This window comes from Typha angustifolia, chromosome 12 (assembly GCF_048772165.1).
Source record: "Typha angustifolia cultivar Huaian chromosome 12, ASM4877216v1, whole genome shotgun sequence".
NCBI lineage: Eukaryota > Viridiplantae > Streptophyta > Magnoliopsida > Poales > Typhaceae > Typha > Typha angustifolia.
Window position 1 is genome coordinate 9,930,001 of NC_133250.1, and position 27,350 is coordinate 9,957,350.

The 27,350-nt window shown below is 36.3% G+C and overlaps 4 protein-coding genes across 11 annotated transcripts; 1 reads left to right on the forward strand and 3 right to left on the reverse strand.

Annotated features, from left to right (window-relative positions):
• Nucleotides 1–3,471: 3,471 nt before the first annotated feature.
• LOC140772440 (F-box/kelch-repeat protein At5g60570-like) lies at nt 3,472–6,747 on the reverse strand. Of its 2 annotated transcripts, none has more exons than XM_073114514.1 (2): nt 6,305–6,747; nt 3,472–5,285 (listed from the first exon to the last, which is right to left on the reverse strand). In XM_073114514.1, exon 2 carries the CDS (start codon nt 5,258–5,260, stop codon nt 3,911–3,913), a length of 1,350 nt encoding a protein of 449 aa, XP_072970615.1. In that variant the 5' UTR covers nt 5,261–5,285; nt 6,305–6,747; the 3' UTR covers nt 3,472–3,910. The 2 variants fall into 2 exon arrangements, with proteins under 2 accessions (XP_072970615.1, XP_072970614.1); XM_073114513.1 differs by having other exon boundaries at nt 3,476–5,288.
• Nucleotides 6,748–10,382: 3,635 nt separating this feature from the next.
• Nucleotides 10,383–17,819, reverse strand: LOC140771910 (SART-1 family protein DOT2). 2 transcript variants are annotated; one of them, XM_073113738.1, is made up of 13 exons: nt 17,662–17,819; nt 16,677–17,513; nt 16,342–16,483; nt 16,193–16,244; nt 15,856–15,969; nt 15,666–15,762; nt 15,518–15,584; nt 15,377–15,436; nt 14,315–14,924; nt 12,960–13,321; nt 12,244–12,464; nt 11,173–11,257; nt 10,383–10,734 (listed from the first exon to the last, which is right to left on the reverse strand). In XM_073113738.1, the coding sequence occupies exons 2-13, from the start codon at nt 17,471–17,473 to the stop codon at nt 10,654–10,656; spliced, it is 2,688 nt and encodes an 895-aa protein (XP_072969839.1). In that variant the 5' UTR covers nt 17,474–17,513; nt 17,662–17,819; the 3' UTR covers nt 10,383–10,653. The 2 variants fall into 2 exon arrangements, with proteins under 2 accessions (XP_072969839.1, XP_072969840.1); XM_073113739.1 differs by having other exon boundaries at nt 17,657–17,810.
• A 940-nt stretch (nt 17,820–18,759) lies between these two features.
• Nucleotides 18,760–25,842, reverse strand: LOC140772559 (NAC domain-containing protein 21/22-like). Of its 6 annotated transcripts, XM_073114689.1 has the most exons (8): nt 25,706–25,840; nt 23,029–23,516; nt 22,744–22,849; nt 22,605–22,633; nt 22,422–22,505; nt 22,061–22,233; nt 20,498–20,772; nt 18,760–19,129 (listed from the first exon to the last, which is right to left on the reverse strand). In XM_073114689.1, exons 6-8 carry the CDS (start codon nt 22,107–22,109, stop codon nt 18,896–18,898), a joined length of 558 nt encoding a protein of 185 aa, XP_072970790.1. In that variant the 5' UTR covers nt 22,110–22,233; nt 22,422–22,505; nt 22,605–22,633; nt 22,744–22,849; nt 23,029–23,516; nt 25,706–25,840; the 3' UTR covers nt 18,760–18,895. The 6 variants fall into 6 exon arrangements, with proteins under 6 accessions (XP_072970790.1, XP_072970788.1, XP_072970791.1 ...); XM_073114687.1 differs by lacking the exon at nt 22,605–22,633 and having other exon boundaries at nt 22,763–22,849; XM_073114690.1 differs by lacking the exon at nt 22,605–22,633.
• On the forward strand, nt 25,774–26,740 carry LOC140772558 (uncharacterized). The gene has a single exon (XM_073114683.1). The coding sequence runs from the start codon at nt 25,774–25,776 to the stop codon at nt 26,671–26,673; it is 900 nt and encodes a 299-aa protein (XP_072970784.1). The 3' UTR covers nt 26,674–26,740.
• The last annotated feature ends 610 nt before the right edge of the window (nt 26,741–27,350 follow it).

Consider the following 27,350-nt stretch of genomic DNA (forward strand, 5'->3'; position numbering starts at 1 on the left):
TATCGGCCCTACTTGATAACAATAGGGTTGACTATATCTAACCACTAATTAGAAACTAATGTATGGCGAGCTAAGAAAAAAAAGGTTCTTATTTTGGGAAAATGATCAATCTAATTTTCAAATTTATTAAGGAAAAACTCTCTTAGATATTTACAAATTGACTCCTCCCTTCATAAAAATTACTTATAAGATGAAAAAAGTAACAGAAAATGCTTAAACTATTCTTACGAGCAAGCCAGACGTCGGGAGGTGGTTAATTGCAAATATATCCCAAGAATTAGGAGTCAATTTATAAATTAAAAGAAAGGGAGGTAGATTTTTAAAAAAAAGAAAACCGAGTATATATATAACTTTAATTTCTATGGAAATGACTAAAGTAGCACGCGTGTCAGAGAGTCCTAGAGAAAAGCACCATCTTAGGAGTTAGAATGGAATCATTTTGCTAGGCAAATTAGGCCCTAATCAGCACTAATAGAAGGGACAATTGGGGGATTAGGATTTGCATTCCCCAAAAGCAATGATTTGGTCGTGCTAATCCTCATCATTATGCCGAGGTTACTTTTTGTAACTTTCGAGATTAAGGACAAAAACATTTGTCTTCTAGTCCCTAGAAAAGGGTAATTATGAAGGTCCATCTTTTAGTAAAGCCGAACTGCCGAAGAAGTGATTATTAAAATTAGGAGTATTTTATTAGAAAAAGAGAAGTCCTTAGAATTCAAAATTCGAATCCTTTTGTTTTTGTTTTTGTTTTTGTTTTTGTGGGGGGGTAAACAGCAAAATCGAGGTTGGACTTTGACCATTGATTGTAATCATTTGGGTCTCCTCGTTTTCCTCATGAACTATGGACAAGTGATGAAGATTAAAATGATAGATCCAAAATACCAAAAAAAAAAAAAAAAGAAAAAAAGAAAACATGGAGAAACCCAAAGGGAAAGTTATTAAGATAAAGAGATTAAGACAGTTGAACCAACTCTTTCCCAAAAGTAATTCATAATAAATTAAAATTAGACGCATATAGTATTTTATTGGAATCAAACTTATTACCTAAGCCACTGGACTAGTGGTGTGACCTGCATGGAGAATATGTTTGTAAGAGGAGAATTAATTTCTTTTTACATTTTAAAGTTCTCAGAGTATAAGACAATTAATACATAAATTCTTAAGTAGGAATGTCTGTATTGGTTCTAGTGTAACAAGTGCACTAAGAAATCTTGTTAGATATGGCCCCTTCTTATTTTAACTCCCCATGGCACTAGTGACTTGGTCAGCCAAAAGTTAAAACATTAAAGATGCTAGTTAGGGCAAACCCACTTCTCATCACTAAAATAAAAGCCCCATCATTCAAATGCTTTTGATACAAATAAATAAATAAGATGAAATGAGAACTTGATTTGCCTTTGTTCTCATGAGCTAAACTCTGTCTATTCCTCTTATCTCTATATCTTGTGGGCATGATGGCATGTGAGGAGGGAGGAGGCAAGTAGACCACTGAAAGACCTTTAAATGCAGACAAAGGGTTAGGAATAGAAAAGGATTCAAAATAAAAAGTAATTTACGAGAGGTATAGAGAAAAGACATAAGATCTCTAGCATGAGAAAGATCTTCATAGATTATGGATAATGACAAGCTTGTCATGTAAGTCATAGATTTCTACTTCAATTGGTGTTTGGTGGACATGCAACTTAGGTCTTTCATTAGAGAATGACCACAGAAAAACTTTTTTATGACAAAGCTACTTATATTAAGTATTCCTCCTGGTTGGAATTATGGAGGTATGGGCTGAGCCTGAGTAATATCAAACATGTAGGAAAATCCTAAAAAGAGAGGTGATAAAAACATCATGTAAATTATTAATATTGTTTCAGATAACAAATCATCTATTACTACCACAAGATGGAAAGACATCAAGTAGAATAGAATAAAGAATTATATCCTATACATGACAGGTACCATGTCTGTACTTGTATACTGGGTACCAAGATATTCCCATCCACTAATGTCTTGTACTAAGAATTATATCAAAAGTTAACAATTGCATAAATAACATCCGTACCTATTAAAGTGCACATGGAAGAGTATAAAATATTGTCACAACTACCTCGCTATCCACAACTAATGCTAAAAAGAAAGTAATAATAGTTCATCTTTCAAGTTTCTCACTGCCAAATTTGACTAAGGTATATAGGAATATTTGATGAGTATGGTTAGCTCTCTTATAATTTTATTTCCAAATGCTACTACCTAGAAGTACTGTCAGTTTCTCAACTCCAAGCTAACCAAACATCAGATCTCAATGACACTTGAGGGACAGAGAACACATTAAACTGCTAAATCTAATTATAGAATCAGGCTAATATGATAGTGCTCAAAAGGTTTAAAAGATTCATAATCTATGAGTGATTCAAATTCAAATCCCAATGACATTGATTTAACTGGACACTACCAAATATCCACTTCTCTCAAGAATTGTAACTATAAAATCAGGAACACAACATACCACTTTCCGGCCCATAGAGCTATAGGCTATAGTCCAAGTGATACCTTCAAGCATGTCCTTTGATCCTACTTAAATATAAAATCAAAATATTATATCTAGAAAGGAGATAAAAGGGAATAATGACGGCAGGACAACTCCCATTTAACCATCTCTATGGCTCTATCATACTCATAGTTTATATAACTCCACTGCAAGCTATCATTCCATATCGGCCTTTCATCCACATTTAACAATCATATAATGCATAAACCTTGATCCACAATTTGCTCAAGTTTTTCTCCAACAGTTGGTTGAATTCCAGTAGCTGCCAGATACAGAAAAATACTAGAGTTGAGTTTTAATCCCCATTATATTTTATCTCCTATCTGTTGTAGGTAAACATTGCAGTAGCTTCTTCAGATAAATATTGCATCTTGGAAACAGTATCAAACACGTACCCTAAGAATATCAGGTTGATGAAAATATATAACAATAATAGAATAATGAGAACTCAAAAGCTTAAAAATCCATCAGTTTATCTTGAGGCCAAGCTTTGTCTTAACCATGCAAATGATGCTTAACTAAACTTATCTTGTGATTAAAAGTCAATAAGATCTAGCTGATTTCGTGTCAATGCACCATAAATTGTACCTAACTAAAAACCCTGGGCAACAGCACTGTTGCATATGCATTACAGAGAGTTACTCATACAATACAAGCTATCTTACTAAGTTAACTTTCACATACATTAGTTCAATTGGAATGCATAAACAACATAAACATACACAATACATGATGCAGCAGTAAATAACACTTAAATCAAGTCAGAAGAGATCATATTTGGTTTTAAACCTGTAACAGAAGCAATTATCCATTTGTGTCATCTTCTACTGCTCTTCATTCATCTGCCTTTGGATATTGCAACTAATACAGATAAAAAGTAGAGATCAATTGCTTTTAGAGTCCTACAGGATAGTTGGAAAGGCTACTGCAATTATACATACTAAAAGGTATGTACATAATACTCGACATTTTTAGGGTTGTAATTTCCAATTTCCTGCCTCAGAATTTCTATATCTGATAAAAATCAGTTTACTCTGCCAGAAAGAATTTTGAGGTTAAGAGTTAAGCTTATAACTACAATGAAACTACTGAGAAGCCAACACTGGAATTCTTTCATGTTGAATACTAATTCATGCTAATGAGAACAAATTTAAAATGTTATAAAGAAGTCTCCACATCAACTGAATGTTTTTTGCTCTCTGATGAAACATTAATGGAAAGAGCAAAATGGAAGTGTCCTTGGTAAATAAGTCATCAATGTGAGTGGATCAAACAGAAAATACCCAGTAATGTAAATCACTTCACCAATTAATTGAGGCAATTGCCTTCCCAACTACGTAATGATCAATAAGCAACACGCCCATGCGGGTATCAACAACCCATTATTGCACAATTGTAAACGAAAGCACCAGCTCTTTCCCTAACAGAAAGCACTTCCCAGTCACCCCCACCAGAATTTCTATCCTCTGGACGCCAAGAGTGCAGCACAATGACTTCACCTTGAGGCCCTCTATGACCGCCAATCACCAGTAACCTGTCTCCACATGCCTTGAAAGCAAGACCCCAGCCATTAGAGGAGTCAGCTCTAACAGGCAATGGCCTTACAACATTCCAAGCGTTATTTTCTTTATCATACTTTTTAACTACATTTGTCAACTGATCAGCAGCATAAAGCTGATTGTTTACTACAGCAACCAGAGGAGGAGACTGGGTGGCCCTATTACCACCAGGGTACATATTTCTAATTCTCCTCCATGTCCTTGTTTCCATATTATACTCCTCTCCACAAGTTAAAGAATCTGTATGGCTTGACATGCCCCCTATGACATAAAATTTCCCATCCATAAAAAATCCAGAACACAACCTCCTCGGCATATTCATATCTGGTAGAGTTTCCCAACTACCGACCTCTGAATTGTACAGCTCAGCACATTTTAAAACATGACCATTCTTATCACTTCCACCGGCTACAATAGCAATTTCACCAAAGCTGCCAGAACCAAATAGGCAACGAGGTAAATTCATCAATGGACATCTAGACCAATCATATCTCATTAAATCATACATCCATATAGCAAAACCTGTTAATTCTCGACCAAAAACGAGAAGCTGTGTCCCTACAGCCAGAGACTCCTTGTCTGCATAAGAGAAGCAGTCATCACATGGCATTTTTGGTAGCCTCATCCATCTCTGCCTAAAAGGGTCAAATGATTCCCAAGGCATCAAGCTACATGCCAAATATACCCACTGCTCAATGATACCAAGTCTTCTCCTTAAATTGTAAAGATATCCACTACGAATCAACATGTTAAACTTTTTATTTAGACAAGAAAGTGAAGAATAGTCAGATCTACTCGTCCAAGCTAGACAATCTAGAGCAATATCATCGTGAAGGCCAGGAAGGAAACAGTCATTTGATCTTTGGTCACCGGAATTACCTCTAGTCTGAGTCTTAATAATAGGCCTTTTCTTCTTTAGTTCTGTACAATCCAAACTAGGCATGTATAGCTCATCTTCATTCAAAAGTTCTTCAATTTCTCTTAAAACATACTCATTTCTCGCTACCAATAGGTAAGCCAATATAAATTTCTGCAATGAATTCCGATCCTCACCACAAAGCTGTAGAAGTACAGAACCTGAAATAACAATCATGTTTTTGGAACTGCATTCTTGAAATTCCTCCATGCTCTTTGTCTTCTCAAACGAACAGCTCATAATCATCAAAGATTAGCGACTGGCTCACGAACTTCTGGAAAAGGGAAATGCAGGTCAATAATCACATGACGCATAAACTAAAAACTATTTTATACCATCAGTTCACAATCCCTTGAATAAAATTAAAATAGAATAACAATAATAGAAAATATATTTATATTAAATCAAAAAATAAACAGATTGATACTAATCAAACAATTTCCTCCCAAAATAGTCTACTAGAAGGTGTACCACGACAAATACCAACTCAATCAGAAACCAGAAACAATTATGCGGACAATTTTACGATAAGTATTCATGATTAAGCTGCAAGATGAATAAATTCTTATATTCTTAGGCTCTTCTACAATCAGTCTCAAACAGCTGTGGGATCCTATGCATCTAGGAAATTATGTTACATAGCCAAACAACACCAAACCAGATACAGGTTATTACGAAATACATCCCTATGATACAAGACAGTTATATAATGGTCCTGTGAACAGAGACCTGACAAATATTCAGTTATTCACTAATGATCGTTAGTGCTGTAATACCAGAAGCTTCACTACTTGCTTTTCTTGCACATGCTTGAGATAAATATACTTTCAAAGCAGCCTGCACACCCCCAGAGTCCCCGGTTGCACCACATAGAACTTATTTGAGCTCTGATATCTTCTATTCTAAATTAATACCTTCCAGTAAATTCTGAGTGTAATGATGTGAATTATCTAAGTCCCATATCTATCCTTACAACATCAATGATAACTATTTCTACCTTATTCATACAACTAAACCTTAATAATTCACAAATTAGAAACCTCAATCCTCATGATGTATACTTCTGGAAACATAGTAAGAAAAAAAAAATCATTCACCACTAGGCAAAGAGTCCTAATTTTCTTCAATAATTACTTTTGCCTCCTCCATATCACAATGCGCATGTCCACATGATAAATATCGAATAAAGCAACCAACTTTCCTACACCTTCACACGGCAAAAGAAAAAAAAACAAAACAAAATATCTACTCTTAGGGTATTCGAATAAGAATTTAACATAGAGGTTTCACCTCGACCAAAATCTCCGCATCTTCGGATAAAAGATCGGGTCAAAGCCGCTCCAGTCCCACCAGACCGGCAAAGATCGGCTCCGCCATACACTAAAATCTGACCTTCTCCGGCGGTTTCTTGGCAGGATCTCGACCGTCCGGCGAGTGATCGCCGGGATCTCGTCAGCTCTTACTTCCGATCGCGACGAAGCCGGGATCCCGCCGGAGACCGCCTCAGGTGGTGGGGACCACCATCAGAGAAACGAAAGAGAGATAGAGAGAGAGGGGAATCACCAAGAGCGAGACGGAGGGAGAGAGGGAGAGAGGGAGAGAGAGAGACGAATATATTAATAGCGGAAAAGATCGAAACCACCGGTTTCGCCCTCGGCTTCTTTTTTTCGCAACTTTGCCGCTTTCCTTCTCCCCTCGATATGGGATTTTATTTTATCTTTTCTCCTCTTTTTATTTTATTTTATTTTTGCTTGCCTCCTCCTCCTCCTCCTTCTATTCCTTTCTTCTTCTCGTCCTTTTTGCGGGGGGTAAAAATGTAAATATAATCCTAACTGTTTTCTACAAATATAATATTAATATTTACTCGGTAGAAAGGCATTAATGGACACTCGAACAGCAAGAAAGGCAGGTCCAGAGCTACACTTCTTTATGCGTTCTACTCCGGACCTATTATTAAAATTATTTTTTATCTTTTATCTCAATTTTAAAAATTTACTAAAGTTAAATCATTATTTTTTTTAATCAAAATTAATGCTAAAATACTCGTACCATATTTATTAGATAAAATAAATAAAAAATTAATCTGATTTCCTTTTAACTCATATTTATCTTGTTTCTAAATGTGATATTATTATTAAATTTTATAAAAATTTAGATTTAATGGTACAGTATAAAAATTAATAGAATAAAATATATAGGTATTACTTGAAAATAAAAAATTAACGATCGTATTTTAATTGTAAAGTACAGACATTAGTTTGAGACTTTTTAAAGTACGGTGGGTAAAATAATTTTACATATAAATATATGAGTACAATATAATTAACTCTCTTTTCTTTATTATTATTCTAATAAGTCTACTTATCAAACAATAATATACCTGACTAGGTGAGTTACAGACATACTTATCCTACTGGTTGAGTTTTGGTCTCGTAAATACCAGGTGGATAATTCACCAATATTGCTTAATATAAATCATTTTATCCGTGAACTATTTTAGGTAAGCATGTAGAAAATATTAATATACATATATTGCTCAATAGTTGAGTAAGTTATCAAATTTTATTAAATAAAATTGTGTTTTCATAAAGCTATTTTTTTAACTGAGTACAATATTTGGTACATAAATATAAAATACTCATTTGAGTTATATATATATATATATATATATATATACCTATAACCTTTTCTATATTTTTTTTTGTTAAGAAAAAATTTGTTTTATATGTTGAGGTGAGATTTGAACTAACTTAATGTATTTACTGACATTCTGATTCTGGGGAGCAAAATTTATCAAAAGGGGCATACAAAAATGAGAATAACGTGAAGATTTTCTAGTACTATTCTTAGCACAAAATAAAAAAAAAAAAACTTTTTAGACATTCGTGGGTTACCTAAAATTACTCGCATGGTAAACGAAAGGTCTATGCTTGAAATGGTAAAAAAACCGTTGCATTAAAGGGCTCATTCTTGAGGAGTATTTATGGGAATGCCATAAGATTTTTCGGTTGCGTTTGCCTTTTACATAAAAAGGAAGAGGAAGAGAGAGTCTCTCTTTCTCTTCGGATTGTTTTGTGTCCTTTATTGACTACCATCACCCACCACTATCTTAAGCTGAGTGCTTAGAGTGATGCCAGGCACTGGCAGTTGGCCCCTGATATAGGGACTGCAAACCTAGTGAGTTTGACATGGACGAGCAGGAGCCATTAGATCAAGTAGTGATGGTATTATCCAGTCTATCGTTAGTTTTTCTCTTCATCTCATGGCGGATCACTATTAATGGATAAAATTATGCTACATCAAAAGTTTTCTATAAACATAACATTGTTCTAAATATGTAACATCTTTCTTTTTCGCTCTCTTTCTCTTATGTCAACGTCTAGACGCCTCCGTTGTTGATCTCCTTTCATTCCCTTCCCTAGCTGAGTGCCATCTCCCTTTTTGCGTCTATTCTCTATCCTCTCTTCCTTTGACATCAATGGAAGATTTGTCATATCCTCAAACTTCTCTCATTTCCTTTGTGACACTTCTCATTCGCTTGTCGAGTTGTTGACTTTACCGTTCTCAATGAGGCGCAATGGCACAAAAAGAGACCACCTCCTCCTCCCTAGATCTCCTCTTGAGGAACCTCACTCCGATAAGGTGGCTAAAGGCCTATGTGGAGTTGTAGGTCCTCTCTTATGCTTTCTATGTTAATGGCACGAGTCTCATCCGGTTCAAGTATTGAGAGGTTTCATGGGTGGTGCGAAATTTTTGTGGCTATTTCCCTTGCTATATAGATGGGGAGTAAACCTTTCTCTCTCCTTCGACAATAAGACATTAGAGGCAACTTTGGTAGTTGTGAGTTATTATTTTCTATTTAGTTTTCTACTAGGCTAATTTTGGTAAATTACTTAAAAATCTATCATGACCGAGGTGAAGCTACAATTAATTGGCTAGTTGTGCTTGTGCATTTATGTGTTGTTTTATTTAGTTCTCATATGTCTTTTGATCTTCATGCTTGTTAATTCTTGCTGTGTCGATAGTGGGGGTTGTTACATCCAATCTCCATTTTATTCCTCTATATCAAATTTGTAAATCCTATTTGAAATAAATGAAATCATATGTCTACGGGATTTTAATTAAAAAGAGAAGAAGGAAAGACATCCTTCTCTTGAAGTTAATTCACACATTATTTTCCATGTTTAATTCATATTTCGAAGATAGATATTAGAAACGGCAAATTGTCATTTACTTCAACAAGGTTTGGCTTGATTTCAACTTATTATACTTCAAAGTGACGCGTGCTTGCAACAGTTAAATTTTCTTTTGTCCAAAATTTTGTTGGTGTCAGTACTTTCCACGCCATAAATAAGTTATTAAATGACCAAATTACTCTTAGTATTATCAAGTCATATCTTGGTACTATACAGAGGTAAGTTAAAATCAGACCAAACCTCAAGGGGAGGGGGAAGGGGGGCACAAACAACTATCTTCCTTAGTATAAAGTAGCAAAGGAATATAGTAGTAAGATATCATAATAGATTCCTTTGATCAGATGCAATATACAACCAGTTGATTCCAAAACCAAAAGATTAAAATAATAACACACACACACACACACACACACACCATCTTCTCAATACCTAACACAGGGGAACAAATGTAGTAGTAGTAGTAGTAGTAGTAGTAGTAGATGGTCCAAAATCACAAGGTGGAATTGGGGATAGGCCTAGCTTTGCTTGCATTGCTTGTTAGTTTGGCCAAGATGGTGGTCCACAATCTTTAGGTCCCTTTCATGAGGAGAGGACAAACTAAATGTGGCCGGTGGTCTTAATTGTAGGTGGGGGTGTGGTTCCATGTTAACCCATGTGAGCCTCCTCAGTGGGCTTAATTATTTCAGGACCCAATAGGGCCTACAAGCTTTCATTTCGACTTATTATTATTGTTATTATTATTATTATTATCTTGTTCTCATGCACAGCTAGGGAGAATCTAGGATGGATATCCTGATTCTTTTATCTCCACTGTGGAGTATGGAACATTAAGTTCCAAGAATGATATGATACGGCACTAAAATGAGCAGGGTTATGGACACCTAGGCAAGTGCACAAAGAGAGAGAGGAGAGGTTTGTCCTTAACAACATCCTCAATGCCTGATTCAAGTAAAACTGTGGAGGTTCCACTCTGTTCTCTTTCATCATTCCACCATACGTGGCTTTTGTACAGGAGTAAAATAAAAGGCCAATTCACCAGCTTGGATATGTACGAATTCAATTGGCTTTTGTCTAACAAGTTAATGAAATTTTTACCTGAAAAGGACGATCAGAAAAGGAGGGGGAATTAAAAAAGAAAAGAAAAGAAAAGAAGGGTAGTTTAAGACGAGAGATTAAAAACTCCAAAATTATGGTAAGAATATGTCTCTAATTTTGGTTACAAAACATTTGCCAGCACCAGCAAGTCAGCAGAATCAGATGGCTGGATACATGTAGAAGATGTTTATCTACAAAGCTGCTTTATAATTTTATACACCTTGCCATATAGAGATTTTGAATGAACATTGACCATTTGGCACCTTTAAAAACCGATCAAGTTCCGGGATGATTAAGAGCACGAACATCTCAGCAACCTAAAGAGGTTGAAAATGTGGGGAAGGTTGTTCAATTCTTTGGCCTTTTAGGTGGAGGCGGACCCATGCTTCCTGGCTCAGAACTTCGCTTGATTCCCAGAAAATGTTCAACCTGTGAAGGAACATGGTTAGACTCAATGCCAACCTCATTGGTCAATATATCTTATTCATCAATGAGTGCAATTTTTGTTGCTTTTCTGAATTACAATTCAGAAGAACTAATTCCAAGGGATAAGATGCAAATGATGAATGAAATAGAACTAAGGAACTTCTATTTTCAGTGACAGATTCAAGTATACAAGGGATGGCAACCAGTACACACCCCAAGATATAAATTATTTCTAAGCTTCCAAGCTTTCTTGTCAGCAGCAAACAAGAGGAAAGTATACCACAAAATGTTTAAACTCATATAATTATACTATTTAATATATAAATTAATCCAAACTGCCTCGCTATTTATCATCCTATTGTTATATAGATCTCAGGTAAATGGTTCTCTTAGAAACACCAACTCAAAAAATAATGATTATGCACAAGAAGAAGAAACTACCTTTTTGTCCCCAAGCATGGGTGTCAGGCTCCCCAGGTGATCTTTTTCAACTGTAGCAAAGCCGCTTCTAGGGTCACTGGTTTGCCTAAATTTCCACAACAATGGATCAGACCAGAGAGAAAAAAATGTACATTAAATTGCATAAAAGAAGAAAAGTATTGAAGCAGAATATGGATAGCCACAGGTAAATTAAATTGATAATTTTGAAATCAATAAAACTACTGATTGCTGGGAAGTGGATATAGTCCAGCAGATAAAGAACCCCCTTATTCTCTTAAGTCTTGTTTGCTTTGAATTCAGGGATCCTCCCTAAACTGGTTCAGGAACCCTTAACCTAAATTAATAACCAAATATTTTTTTTATCTTTTTTATATCTAAACAAGTTCACTCTCTAAATAATTAAGATTAAAGGAGACCAACTAATAAAGTTCGAGGCTTAGCTTCAAACCAAACAAGGCTAATTTTTATTAGGTCTACTTAATTAAAAGAAATAGATAATAGCAACACAGAAGCCAAAGATCATAAACAGATAATAGATTAAAGCAATTATGCAACAGAGCATATGCTTATTTCTTTTAGATGGATTCCAATTTATTGACTTTCCTAAAGAAAATACCTTTAGACATTGCAATAGAATATAAAATCACAGAAGACATCATAACTATCTTTTTCCATTTCTTAAAAGATATCTTTATTATCTCAAAACCTGTGGTTTAAGAAACTATTAACTAAACATAAGCATCATAGAATATCTTGAATATACCAACATAATTATGTCTGGAACAGATTCTATATTGAGAGATTTGAAAAGGCAGTAGCACATTGAAAGAAAGGTCTATAAGAGTTTTGAGGCTGTTCAGCCAAAGAAGGCTGATTTAGGCCAGGGCCTGCTAGGAAACTATGCCAAAAACTTGATTTTGGTTAGAAAATAATTTAACAGGTCAAATTTCAGGCCAATCTTGTTTCTAAGAAACCTGTACGATAATCAATATTGCTACAAAAGTCTGATCTTTTGTGAAGAAGATATAAAAGGTATACAGTGTGATAATAAGAAAGGTTTTATTAGCATACCCTGGTTTAACATGTCCGCTCAAAACAAGGTAAGGAGTTTTCATCCTAGCTTGAGCTTCCCTCATTTTTTCCATGGCCAATAATGGTGTGTCAGAAGCTTTCATCTGTTTTGTTTTCAAATCCTCCTGATACTGCTTCATGCGTTTTTCCTGCTTCATTTTTCCTGGTCCCTTTCCATGAAATTTATGTGAAATAATCCGAAAGGCCTCCTTCGGTGTCAACTGAGTAAACCAACAATATAATATTAGAGTGTCAATCTATTTATTACTCCCAATTCAATACGTACAACAAAAGGATTAGCACAAACTATAACCATGATAACTATGAGTGTACATAAACAAATAATAGACAGTTGATGATGAAAAATCCCATCAATGTAAAGCTTAAACTTCAGATTAAATGTGACGGGAACAGAAAAAAAACCTTTCTTAAAATGCTCAACAGACAATGTGTCTATTGCTCCTTACATAAGGAAGGTTGGATAGTATTAAGTTCAAGCTTCTCTTAAAAAAGAAGAATAAACTATAAGCAATGAGGGTCAACCTAGTCAAACTTGTCAATAAATTTAATGAGCTTACTGATGAAAGACTTTCTACAAATGAAAACTTACATGACACCTTTATTCTGCAATAGTAGTGGAAAACATGATCATAGAAGCAAAAGGACATCAGCAATGACTAGTTACAAACAATTTTAATTCTCATGAAAAAACTTACTATTCGACCAAATTCATCAGTCCTGTCAATGCGAATTTCCTTTGTACCATCATTATCATAGATCCCAACAAGCTTGCTTTTCTTTTTGTCCATATTTCTTCCACCCAAATCTACTCCTTCACTAAGTGTTCCTCTATCGTGAAGCAACTTTAATGCACCTGCTAAACCTTTTCCAACAGCAACCTCATGAATAATCTCATCTGGGACAACGTCTGGCTCCTCTTCATCAATGAGTTCTTCAGTAACATTATTCTCTTTCACTTCTGCCAATTCAACAACCTCAGCTTGTGCTTCCTGCTGTATATGTTTAGGTTCGTCATCTTCATCCATGAAAACATCTTCCGCTTCAGGTTTACGAGCATCTGTAAAAAACAAAAATAACAAAGCAATAAGGTAAGAATCAACTTAACCAAAAGGGTTGACAGAACATACAGAAAGTGAAGCCAGAAAATTATACACGTCCATTCATTTTCTACATTTTAAAGTAATTGTAAAAGTCTAAAATGTGTTTAATTTGTGGATAAGGAATATTTATTTATGATTTAGATCTCCCTTAGATATGTTTTATAACCAAACACTCATTTATATACATTTTGGTAAAACCATATATAAAACAAGTTATGTGATAATTTAGGTCGAAAATATAAATAACAAGTGAAGGGGTGTGATAAAATTATACATGTTTTCTAGCATATTTTTATTAGGAAAAGACGAGCAAAATATCCTCTATATCTAACCCCTCAACTTTCAATCTCTTCCATTTTTCTTCCACCAAGATTTTAATAGCAATCTCCATCTAAAATCTCATTCAAAAAGCTCAATGGAATCAATTCTACCTCAAAGGGAAGATCATCTAGTGGGTTAGATTTTGCTATTCTCTTATGAATTTCTTCTTCTTTTGGCTTGTTCTTGTGGATTTCATTTTTTTGTCTTCCCTTATGGGTTTTATTTTTTTCTAGGTCCATTATTGTGTATTGCGATTTTTTATTGATCTGTTCTTGTGGATTTTTGTTTTTTCTTGTGAATATTTTGGTTTTACTACTATCTCTTACAAGAGCATTTTAGTCTTTTCATCTTAAAATGACTTTATTTACCATACTTTATTCACAGTCTAGTAATTGAACAGAAATTCTAATATAAACTTATTCAACATCATCATTATAGTTTTATCCACATTTTACAATCAAGTAATTAATTGTGAGGAAAATTATAAAGATACCTTGTATTTAAGAGATGTGAGTAAAAGTTACCCTTACAAAACCTTACGTACGAACCAAATGAGCCCTAAAAGAAAGTCAGCAATATAGCAGATGCGCATAAATTACCTTCCTTTCAAAATAAAATAGAAAAATTACCTTCATTTAACTGTAGACCTAATACAAACTCTTCCATCTCTGTTATCACAACTTTATTCTCCTGTGCTTCTCCTTCTATAGAGCTAGTATTATCTTGTTCCTTATTTTCTGTAGCTAAGAGTGCAACTGCCTGAGGAACAGAAACAATTCCCTCATCCTGCTTCCTGAGGGCGAGCTTTCTTGCCTGCTCAAGAGATCTTTGAAGATCCTCATAATCTTCACCAAAAACTAGATCATCTTCCTCCCCGGATGTCACAGTTAAAGTTTGCTCCTGGCGCAAAACTTTTGATGCTTCTTCTGCCTTTGCAATAGCTGACTGGTATGCATTACTTCTCTTTTCAGCCTCAGCTCTCTCCTCTTCCTCCCTTGCAATTTGCCGCCTTAAATCTTTCCGAGAACCAAGATCTCCAGCACCCAGTCCAGCAGCAATAGCTTCTGATTCAAGGGCATCCAAATCCAATTTTTCTTTCTTCCTCAGGGATTTCTTTTTCTTTGGCTTTTTAAATTGAAGCATCTCATCAGGAGTGTAATAATCTGAAGATATCCTCCCTGTGGAAGTGAGGTCTTCATAAGCTATTTGAGTGGAGCTACCTTCAATCCTTTTGCGAAGCTGCCAAAATAAAAGCAGCCGATCAGAGAGAAACTTGATTTCTTTCATCCCCACTCTCATAAAAAAGAAAATAATAGTGTAGTTTCTGCATATGTTTGAACAGTTGATGTTTGCCTTGAGACTTGCAAATATATCTCACTTACTCATATACATAATAAATCTGGACCTAGTTAACAGTCAAGAATCTAACTACATCATTTTCTTTAGAAGCGAATTAAAACAAAAGTAGAAAAATTAGTGACAGGCTCACAACTAACTTTCAGCAATTAAAATAAACGGAGAAACATGATATCTAAGTCCAATATGTAATAATAGCAAATTAATAAGACACAGAAGATAGGCTTAAAGAGACAAAATGTCTCCAACATGGCAGGGGAACTAGAAGTGGTTCCCTAAGATTCTAAAAGTATATTAGAAATATGTGCATCATAGTGGGGGAAGACATTGCATACCTCTTCTAATCTTTTCTCTGCTTCACCAGAAAAGCGCCCAGCTTCATCCAGTGTTACTCCCTGTGGAACAAAGTAAGAGGATTTAGGAGATAAAGGATCATTAGAAAGGGATCAAATCTGCCAAATCAATGACATATTCACCTCGTCTTCAATCTCATCATCATATTGTGGAAGTATTGGTCTTCGAGACCCTGTGTCATCGCTAAATCTACAGTGCCACAAAGCAGAAGAGAAGTCATAAGATGAATTCCTCATAAGAGAAGAAACAATAACAAAGTAGAAAACCTACTTGTCATCATATATTCCTGTCTTTTTTTTTGCAACCCTGTAAGCTTCATCTCTCTGCTTCTGCTCTCCTATCTCCACATTTTCAAGCATATCGACATCTATTATTCCATGTTATAGAAAGTTAGGCAGGGCATACCATGAAAGAGGAATTCATCAAATATCAATACACTTCAAATGTCACAGTTCACTACCTTCATTGATGTCACCACCAGCAAGAATGTTCTGATCCTTTAGAGTCAAGACAACAGCTCCACCTTCAATTACTTTATCAAGACCATGAAGAATTTTCACTCCTGCTAAGTTGTCTGAATACAAGAAAAATAGAACATAAGATCAGTGTGGAACAATAATCAGGATAATAAAAAAAGAAAACCGCAAGAGCAAAGAGATAATGTAAAATAAACAAAGAACACTATTGAAGTAATGATTCATGCGAAACCAAAGGAGCACACTGTGTGCAAAGAAGCACATTTTAATATTAAGCAAGGTTCTACCAATCTTACATTCTTACTATAATTAAATCATTACCTCTGCTATTTCCAGCAGCCTCATCATCATCACTTTCTTCTAGTATGTTATCCTGAGAGTTTCAGTATCCATAATAAGTTGCATAATTCGCAAGGATCAGAAAATTATTAATAGATTACTATTGAAAAAAAATGACAGAAACCACTAACCTGCTCCTCCAGAGCTTTTGAGAGACGTAAAGTTTTCTCCTTCTCAGCATTCCTCTTCTCCTCAAGCCGCCGACTCTTACTGACCCATGATAAGATATCAGAAGCACCATCGGATTTGTCTTTCAGTCTTTCTTCTTTAATCCTGAAAGGATAAAACTGAGCTTAGAAACAAAAGTACTCCCAGTACCAAGAAACCCGACAAAAATGAGCGATGAGGAACTCAGATAAATATATGTAAAATAAGGTTGTTCCTTTCTTCATCACTTGAATTTACCAAGTTCAAGGATCACATAGTGCAAATAATAAAATGACTACTGCAAAAATTAGTTGCTTACTTTACAAGACGCTCTTCAAGCAGTGAGGTCGACTCGATCTGTTTTTCTTGAACAACATCCTCATATCGACTTTCCTCCTTCCCTGTAAAGGCCCCATCTTTCACAGAATTGCTTGTCACTTTGCCATCCTTTTCAACTTCTTTCCCTCTATTTTCCTTCTCTCGATCCCTTGCTCTTGACCTATCTTGCTCCTTCTCCCAACTTCTATCAACATCCCTCTCCCTAGGTTTCTCCCTAGCCTTCTCCTTCTCTGTCTTACTCCTCTCCCTATCCTTTTCTTTATCCTTCACCTTCTCCTTCTCTCGATTTTTACTCCTCTCTACATCCCTTTCCCTATCTTTCGACCTATCCCGCTCCTTCTCCCTTTCCCTCTCTCTGTTCCTTCCCCTCTCGCGATCCTTCTCCTTCTCCTTATCCCTTCCTTGATCGCTTGCTTTCTCACGCACTCGGTCTCGTTCTTCCTTTCTCTCCTTCTCCCGCTCCCTATCTCTATGTTTACTATCCCTATCGTAATCCTTATCCCTAACCTTGTCTCTGCTCTTCTCTCTATTCCGATCATATTCCTTCTCGTTGTCTCTGTCCTTACCGGAGTCCGACCTGTCCTCTTTCCTCCTTTCCCGGCTTCCGTGCTCTTTCTCTTCTCGCCTTCCCTTCTTCTTATCCTTGCTTCTGTGCCTCCCTGATTCCTTCTCCTCTAACTCATCCATCTCCTCATCCCTAACTCCTCTAGATCTGTCTCCATACCTAGAATCCTCATGCGCCCTCATTCTTACCTCCCCCAACTCCATGTCCGCCATACGAGAAACAACAAAAATCGAAGGACTCAAGATATTGTACCTGAAATGTCAGGCAAAGAAGCAAATTGGGTTAGATAGGGATCAAATGGGTAGTGCTATCGCAATCGCAATCGCAGCTAGTTGTCTGTGCGCGCGAACACAAGAAATCAATGCAGGGAGAGAAGAGAAAGAAGGATGAGAGACCTCACCGTTCACCGCTCACGACGCAATCACCGGAGGGAGAGACCCAGCGAGCTTAAGAGGATTGGGGTTTCGGTTGCTTCAATTACTCGCTCTTCTCCAAGGTCCGGAATCCGGAATCGACCGCCGAGACAGTGAGGAATTAGGGCTCGGTTTGGAAGAAGATGGGTTTCGGTCCACCGTCCATTGCATAAGGCGCCCGATAATCCGATAATCCGATAATCCGATAATCCGATAATCCGATAACCCGATATCCGATAGCAGGTCGGATTAATAACAGATAACATCATTATTTTTATTTTTTTTGGTGTGAAATAAATTGATCAGTGTTTCAGAATGAGACTCGAAGCAGATGCTAGACAAGTTGAGAGAGGTTTTAGATCATGGAGTAAGAAAATGTTGATAATGAAAAGGGTGAGGGAGTGAGAGTGAGGCCCGTATGTCTAACGAGCCAATCGTCAGGTTATGAATAAGGAAGCCCATCATAGTGATATTTATTATTCCAAATGGACTAACTGAAATATATACGAGTATTTATCGTCTATTAACTGAGATATTAATATATTGATTCATTATTCTCTTTAGAGAGAGGAAGAATGGGAATTATTATTTACACAGGGCTACTTTTCGCTATGTTTATGTTTCTCCTCCTGTGAAATTAAAACAAAACAAAAAAATATAGAACTATATTTTAATTCGGATGCGGATGCGAATTTGGATACGAGTTGAACCATTTTATCGTTAGAAGTCGGTTCGATACGAGTTGGGTTGCCTGCTGACCTCAATTTCAAATATCTATTTGCCAACGGTCCACTGGGCTCTAAAGCCCAGGCATCTAGACTTTGGATTTTTAGCCCAAGTGGGTCAGAGGTATTTTAGTAATTTGGTTAGTATGGGTCAGGTAAGAAAATGTTTTCAATGGGTATTTTATAGCTTCACGCTCAAGGGTAGTTTAGTCAAATTAACAAGGTCTTAACTCAAAATCACTAAACTGTAGGATGTTATTTGAAAAATTCCCATGATTATAATCCACGACTGTATATATACCCCAACAAACCAAACTAATTACAGAGGAATACTACTACTACTACTACAACAACAACAACAACAACAACACTAAGAATCCATTTCATGATCTGTGTTGGTATACATTGAATCCTAACAAGCATGCTATTAAAATCTACTGCATTCAGAGAGGAAGAGAGAGAGAGTAAAAAGTTCCACATATGGAATTGTCTACCATTAGCTAAGTAAATCTCTCATGTTAGAAGGAGAGGTAAGAGGGATGTTGGAGAAGCAGGGCACTTGTTCATACTCCTCAAAGCTCACTGGAGCTTGGTCGAAGGCGATGAATGTGCCGGTGGCAAGGGAAGGAATTGAGCTAGTGGTGTTTGAGTCATTGTAGAAGGTCTCAGTTGTTGGCTTGGGGGTGACTCCTCTGCTCTTGTAGAATACTCTGCATAAGACCCAGTCTTCCTGTTCATAGTAAGAAGTGATCTTGTTAAAGAGACTTGTGGTTAGAGACATAAGTTATATTACTCTAGTAACTCACCAAGAATATAAAGGAGTTATAATTCACTTCTAATGTGACAAAAATATATAGGAAGTTGATTTGATGGAGAGCGCCAACTCATCAATTGCACTAAAAGCTCAAATGTAAAGACAACGCTGATTTTAATCCTCATATTCCTATCAATTCGAGGATAATTATTTGATTACCCTAGAAATAAAATAATAAGAGTAGCTCAAGAAAAAGAGTTTAAGATGTTATATGTAAGTTGACATTTTTTTAATAAATTAATAACACGAGGTTATGTAAATTATAGAATATTCTTGCCCTAGGATGATGACAAGAGAATAATATATATCATAAAATAATTATTCCTGAAAGCAATAGCTAATAAAAGAAAGATAAATGGAGATGAGGAACTACAATCCATAGCTGGCACGAGAAAGACACATGAATAAAGTATGAAGCTTAATAAGTACAGAGAAAAGAACAAGTCTAAGAGATTTTTAATCCCTTTGATCGCACAGAGCTTATCTCAGTAAAAGTCTCCATCCGAAGTAGTTTTAGCCAAGCATTTGATTCAGCCCATAATTCACAAGAGCTTGGTTAATTCCAAAACAATATTCCTTATAGTCTTTAATTTAACATCTGTACACATCTTTCACTTTCTAAATGGTTGGTGAAGATTAATACGTTTGAAATATATATATGCCAATTTGACTGCTAGTTTGGATCTTACTAGCCTCACGCTAGAGCACAATTTGTATAACAATTAGCAAACAACTTTCTTTCTACTAAAATTCAAATCTACTTAATTACGTATCATCGTATAGTAAAACTAATCAACTGTTATTGTCTGTACTGTTCATTGAATTGATAAATGTGAAACCATGACCATCCAACTGAAAAACAAAATACAATAAAATTCAAAATTCATATGGATATAACGGTCTGCGAATATACATATGTTATGCCTTATTTCTGGCTTATTTATGAGTTTATTACAAATTTAAATGCTAACCTTCTGACCCATTCTTTTTCTCTATCTTCTCTATTTCCAAATAAAGCTTTTATAATCATGCATGGATACATGAGCAAATGGAGAATTGTACTCTTGCTTTATCTCCTTTACCTCTCAATTTAACACACATCTTATAGGTGCATATCTGTCATTTTGGGAAAATTCAAACATCTACTTCTTATACAAACTCCTAATTAACCTTCTCCACTCTAGCTAATTTTCTTTCTATGATCAACAAGTATGATATTTGCTATCTACATGAGATAGTTACTTTTTTGCAATTACTCAAGAATATAAACTGTATAGTGGTTACCTTGAACGTGAACTTGGGTACATGATCACCTTCTCCTCCCATGCGGAACTCATGCATGACCCAATCAGTCTTCTTCCCCTTAGGGGCTCTTCCTTGATAGAAGACCAGAGTCTTCCTCATCCCGACGAGCACTCCTCGTCGTCTCACCGCCCGGTCCTTACCGGTTGCCTTCCAATAGCCCGACCTAGTTGCCCTATTAGTGCGCTGGCCAGTCGAGTACTTCCGGTCGCGGAGGCTGAAGAAGTACCACTCTTTCCCTCCCACACATGCCATTGCTGAGACATATATATAAGGTTAAGTGCATCATTAAGATTGTTAATGGCTAATGAGATTACTAGTTGGGAGAACTACTGTTTTGATGCCTTGATGTTTTAATAATAGGTTATACATATATATGTAGAAGGAAAAAAATAATATGAATTATCATATAAACTATTATTGAAGAAAATATTAACACAGGATGCACTTTTTATAGGCTAGCTTCGAATAAATCAAAAAGGAAGATTATTGGATAAGCACTTGCATAAAAAATTATGAGTGATACAAAAATTCATCAATGGTTTTAATTACTTTATATTGTTTTTTTTTTTCAATACCATATGAGAGCTAATGTTTTCTTATTTCTTTTCTACTATTGAATGGTCTCTAGTTTTGAAAGTATGAGCAATTAAACCAAATAGTATACTCCTTTCTTTAAGTATTCACAGGTCTTTATTTAATTTTTCTATTAAGGGCTAAATAGCATATTATGTTATTTTATTATTGGTCATCATTAAGTAATTCTCATCCATATCTATAGTTTCCATTAGAGGACTCCATTTTACTGCTATAGCCCAAAGGAAGAAGACATCATGCTCTTCCGCATCTCTTTAAGAAATCCATATGAGGTTATATATGAAAATTGATTGGCCAAAATTAGGGATATGTTTGAGCAGTAAATAATTTAAAAAGATTTAGAAATCCTATGTAACTTCAACCTTTTCAGAGGACAGAAAACAAAATTAATTTTTGTAAGCTTTTTAGTACTTCCCATAAAAGGGAAAAATGATGGTAGTCTTTTGTGTTTTTGTCACTATCTAAAGTAGGTTTTCTATGACTATTGAGCAAAGTAAGTTGAGGATATAAAGTTGGCAAAGCATCATCATTGAAAGAAGACACATGAAGAGTTGGGAAAGGGCCAAACTCTTGGCAGGGGAATATTTTTCAGTTATGGAAAAAGAGAAAACCAAGAAGAGGACCAGAGCAGGGAATATTGTTCTCATCATAAATTTGGAAAAGAAAAAGGAACAAGATAAGCATTAAAATATAATCCCATAAAATATATGAGCAAAAGGATCCTGAATAGCACATATTGTTCTTGCACTCAAAAAAAAGAAAAAAAAATTAAAGCAAGATACAACATCAACTATGAAGTGTGCTCCTTTAAGGTAAAAAAGGAAAAAAATAAGAGAAGATAAAGATGATGCCATGAGCTAGTATATAGTTGTAGTTGTATGATGCAACAACATTAATTGGGTGCATGTGCTAATAAAAGATGGTGGTGGTTGGGTTATTAGAACTCACCAGGAAGATCCCATGGTTCGCACTTGTTGAGATTCACGTCGATTAACATGGCGCAGCCATGCAAGCTACTACCACCGCCGCCGCCACCGCTGCCGCCAAATGAAACCTTATTTAATAGGTAGTCGAGCACAAGCTCATCGTCTCGGGGATGGAATCTGAATCCAGGAGGCAATCTTGCCTCCATCATGCTTATCAAACTCATGTTGTGGAAAGAGGAGAGAGGAGGAGGAGGGGGAAGAGGGGGCTTTGAATAATAATAGGAAGAGGGGGAGAAAGATAGGATATATATATATATATATATATATATATATATATATATATATACAAAGTTAGGAACCGTAGAATGGAAAAGAGCATGTACTTCTTGGATACTGTGACATGACACGTGGAATGATGATGTGGATGACCGTTTGTGGGCCCCTAGCCATATCATGCATGCTTCATCCTGACACACGTATGGAAACTTTAGCTATTAAAGAGAAAGATGGAATTACTTGGTATGGTAGAATGTAATTTAATGGAGTATATAAGCTTGTAATACTACCTTCAATCAAATGTAATGTTACAAAGGTTCTGCATAATGATGTCACCTCACATTCATCAATCACAATGCATGAAATCATCTAATTAATTGCAACAGCATGCAAAATAAGTGTAGCTTTGACATAATTAAACTTTCATACCAAGGGTTATCGCTCTCACCCAACATTGCAACAATTGACTAGGACTGGCAGTATGGGCCTCCACCTGCCTGTTGGCATTTGTCACCGTCTGATCATGATCGAATGGCTACAAATTGCAACAAAGGGGGTTAGCCAAGACAAATATTAAGACAAGTAGTTGCAACATCTTATATTGATACAATGAATAGAAGCTTATTTGATCATCAACTGACAAAGTATAATGTGGTCATTTAGAATGATTTATGATCTCTGTAATGAGTAATTAAGCCTCCTGCTGGAACTCACCACTTGAATGTTGTCTACTGCCATCTGATCAAAATAATCTCCATACCAACAACCAATTTCCAGTCACCTTCCCTTGTCCAGTGACAAAGATGTACCTGTCATCATGTCAAGAAGCTAACAAGACCAATTCAAAGGACTACAAGATGCATTGAACTTGCCAAATAAATGAGTAAGCTGTTTCAGAGACCAGTGTGGATATATATATATATATATATACTGATCAATGTAGACAAGGTTATTTTCTTCTATCAACAGGTCAACTTGTAACTTCATCGCAATCTATGCAGGAATTTAGACCACCATTCCTTATGATGATTTGTGTATAGTTAATTAAGAACAGGAACAACAATGTCCTCTGAATAAGTTTATAGCATACATATGATATGTTTCAACTGATATTCCCATTGAGAATAACAAATAGGCTCTTGAAATGTCCTCTTCTGATTGTGACTTGGATTCATCTCCCTCTTCAAAATGAAAATAGGGACCTACAAAATAGTTATCCGAATTAAGTATAAAAAACATCAATTGAGTAGTTCAATCTGAGAGCGACACTTTTTTTTTTCAAGGGTAGAGACTGGCACTAATTTTGTACTTGTTTATAGTTGCCTAACTACGTTGACTGTCTGCTGCGGGTTCTTAATAATTTTACAATACCTTGAAGGCTTCAAGCAGATCAATACCCTTATAGACATGTCGAAACTTAATGATTTAAATCACAAACAGTTGGTTAATGAAGAAATTTTAATGTAGTTGGTCATTTATTCATCATATCAAATTGCGTAACAATATTATGCTAATCAAAGTTGTTAGACTATTAAGCACCATTGTTTCTTGATCAAGACTTAAGATGAAGTATTAGTCGAATAGGAAGATGAGATTGACCAGGTCATTAATTGACCAAAACTTGAAATATTGAGTTAAGTAGTTAACTAATAGCAGTCAGTTTCTTCAATTGAGTTCTGCATCTGTGAAAGTGATGGAGATTGAGATGTTGCTGGTTTTGCAGCTTACTTGGATCAAAGGCAGTGGATTTTCTGTATTCGCATGAGGCAAGTTGAACTCTTCATTTTTTTTCTCTTCTGACTTCTTGAATGAAGAAAGCCAATTGCAAGTTGCTTAATCTTTTATAAGGTCTTCTTTTATGCAGTACAATACTGTGTCTTTTTTTCTAAACTGCTTCAAAATTGTTTAATTAGGTAAACACTGATACCACCTAAGGGCTCTTAAAAGTCAAATATATCCAAATTCTCAACGTGAGGTATTCAGTGCTGTTAACTGCTAAGTCGTATTCTTTAGAAATCCAAGTGGCAATCAAGTTGCACTATGCAATGATAGATTTACTATGCATTTTAATACTTAGGGTAGGGAGATTACACTGTGAGGCAGCATAATCTTTGTCATCCATGATCTTATATTTCTCTATCACAAGTAGATGAAACATGCTTCACAAAACATCAAGTTGACAAAAATAGAAGTCCAAGAATTAATGATCACTCAATACTTCCAATAGCAACTGCCTAAGCATAGGTAGGGAGATTCAAAAGAATGCTCAGAGAAAATTAACATAATTAATGTATCCTTACCACCGGTGGCCTAAAATTTCAACACGGATCTTATCCTAGATATGGACTTAGCCAAATTTCTAAGAGAAAAACACAGTTTTGAATATGGATATGAGTTCGTTAATGCTTCTGAAGAACAATTTTGGGCCACTGAAGTGGGCCTATGGACCAAAGTATAAAATTAATCTATTAGAAACCTAGGCCTAAATAATGGAACTAAATCTCCCTCCACTCTTCTTTCAGTAACATCTTTGACAACTTAGCACTTTCTAATTATATGCAAGCACTAGGAGCCATAACATTGTACCAGAAAAAAAGAAAACCAAGAAGCCCTCAAGCCCCTTGTTCTTTCCCATCTCTTCTTTTTGGGAATAAAAAGAGGCAGTAAAAGCTAAAAAAAATAAAAAGTTCCACTTATCAGGGTATGAGGAGACAAATAAAGATATCGAAATCCCATGTTCTATGGCCTTAAAGCTTAGGTTGCTCCCCCCTTGATAAATGAGTGGGTCAAATCCAGAGCATCTTCTCAGCCACAGCATCACATGGAAATAGTGGAGTTGCAGTTTAGATGGACATTGAAGAAAGCATAATGCTCTCTCATCTTAAATGGCAGAAAGGATTCTGCAACTTTTTCTGTTCTGCTACATGTAGGCAATTTATTTAAGAGCTAGGTGTCCAAAAAGGCTAAATATTCTATTCAGATTGATGCCAGATTGCAAATTCTTTTCCTTTTTATTCAGTGGTAATGTGGGGGCCTTTGCTGGTGCACCAAACCTAGCCTTGGGTCCACTAAATTCCATTATATAATTTGAGAATACTGTGCATAATCTTTTACCATTTCATAATACTCTGTGATTCTGTTATATATCCTCTTGTACTATAATATCATATAATAATAAATAATTTTCAATATATTTAGAACAATTTGCATCGATCTAAAAGAATTTGTCAATCATTATTAAGTTTTAACTGTGGTTACGTAATTTGAAGTAATAATTTCAGTGATAATTAAATGATTATTTTGAGGGAAATTTTCTATTTTTTAGCCTTTTACAATGGTAATAATCTACAGTAAAAACTGAACCGCTTATATATAAAGGTTATAGACGTACCATTGGACTCTAAGAACTCTACTCAAGTACTGATCGCCGATCATTTCCCGATTTGTTTATGCTCGCCGATGGCCTCCGCCGTTGCCAACAGCCACTACGTCTGCTTCAACACTAGGATCTCCTCCTCAACCCGCGACCTCGCCGGAGGCGACGAGGCGCTGCGGCCGCCGCCGCCGCCGGAGATGAAGGATCTCGTCGACTTCGAGTTCCGGCTCGATGACCCCGTCGCGATGCTCCACGCCGACGAGCTCTTCTCCGAGGGGAAGCTCGTCCCGCTCCATCTGGCGGCGGCGCGGCCGCGGATCCGATTGCCGGAGCCAGCGAAATCCTTGGCGGAGATTTCGGGATCCGATCCCTACGCCTTCTCCCCCCGGGCGCCACGGTGCTCGATCCGGTGGAGAGACCTCCTCTTCCTCAAGAAATCCCCGCCCAAGAACCCTAACCCTAACCCTCCCAATCAATTCCTCCACCGGAACCCTAGATCCACCTTAACCAACTCGCCCCTCTCCTTCCCGCTTCCCCGCGACTCCGATTCTGAGACGATCTCCCTCTCCCCCTCCTCCTCCTCCTCCTCCTCCTCCTCCTCGTCCGGCACTGATCACGAAGATCTTCCCCGCCTCCGCCTCGCCCCGCCGCGTCACGATCCGCCTCGGATCTTGGAGAGCCCTCGGATGAGCTCCTCGGGGAAGGTGGTTTTCCAAGGCTTGGGCCGGAGCTCCAGCTCGCCGGGGAGCTTCTATGGCGGCCCGAGGCCGAGGCCGAGGGGAATGGAGCGATCCTACTCGGCTCACGTCCGAGTCGACCCGGTTCTAAACGTCCCTGTCTGTTCGCTTCGCGGTTCGGCTCGGTCGGGATTGCCTTTGGGGCTCGGCCGGTTTTTTCCTGGCTCGGGTTATTCTCGCGGTTCCGTGAGCCGGACCGGGTCCAAGGGTAAAACCGACAATGCACTTTCCGCTCCCAAAGATTAGTTCTTTTTATATTTATTTTCACAGTTTATTGTAAATATTTATTTCGTTTCCTGAACCGATTATGTCACCTTTTTGTCACGTACTTGTATAGTTTGTTTTTTAAGAGAATTAGTCTATTGTTCAAAATAGAGAAATTTATTTAAACCACTTTTTTTTGTTCAATATTTTTTAAAAAAAAAAACGCCTAAATTTTACTGATTTTAAAAGCTAAAATTAAAATATCTGAAATAATTTCGAGATATTAAAAGTAAAATATAAGAATAATAAATAGGAAAAAAAAAGAAAAACCTTTGTTTTACCATACCTTCCTATGTACATGATTGAGCTTCGTCCTCTCATAGTACGTTTATCCCAAGGCAACGACAAGGTATCAAAATCACTACAATGTCCATGTCTTTCGGTGGGAGAACACAAGCGACCAAGGTATTGGCCCTTGAAAGGGATTTATTTGTAGGTTTAATTCAAAGTTATATGACCGATACCTGCATAATAAGTTATGTGCATATAAATTAAATTCTAGAAATAGATACTTTCTCTATACCTTGCATATCTTTATCTTCTCAGAGATCCTCTTACACTACCAATCCATCACAATTCTCTTCTCCTATGTATCATGTATGATATGAAAAAGGAAATAAGAAAAGGGTGAAGAGGGGAAGAAGAATATTATTATGCAA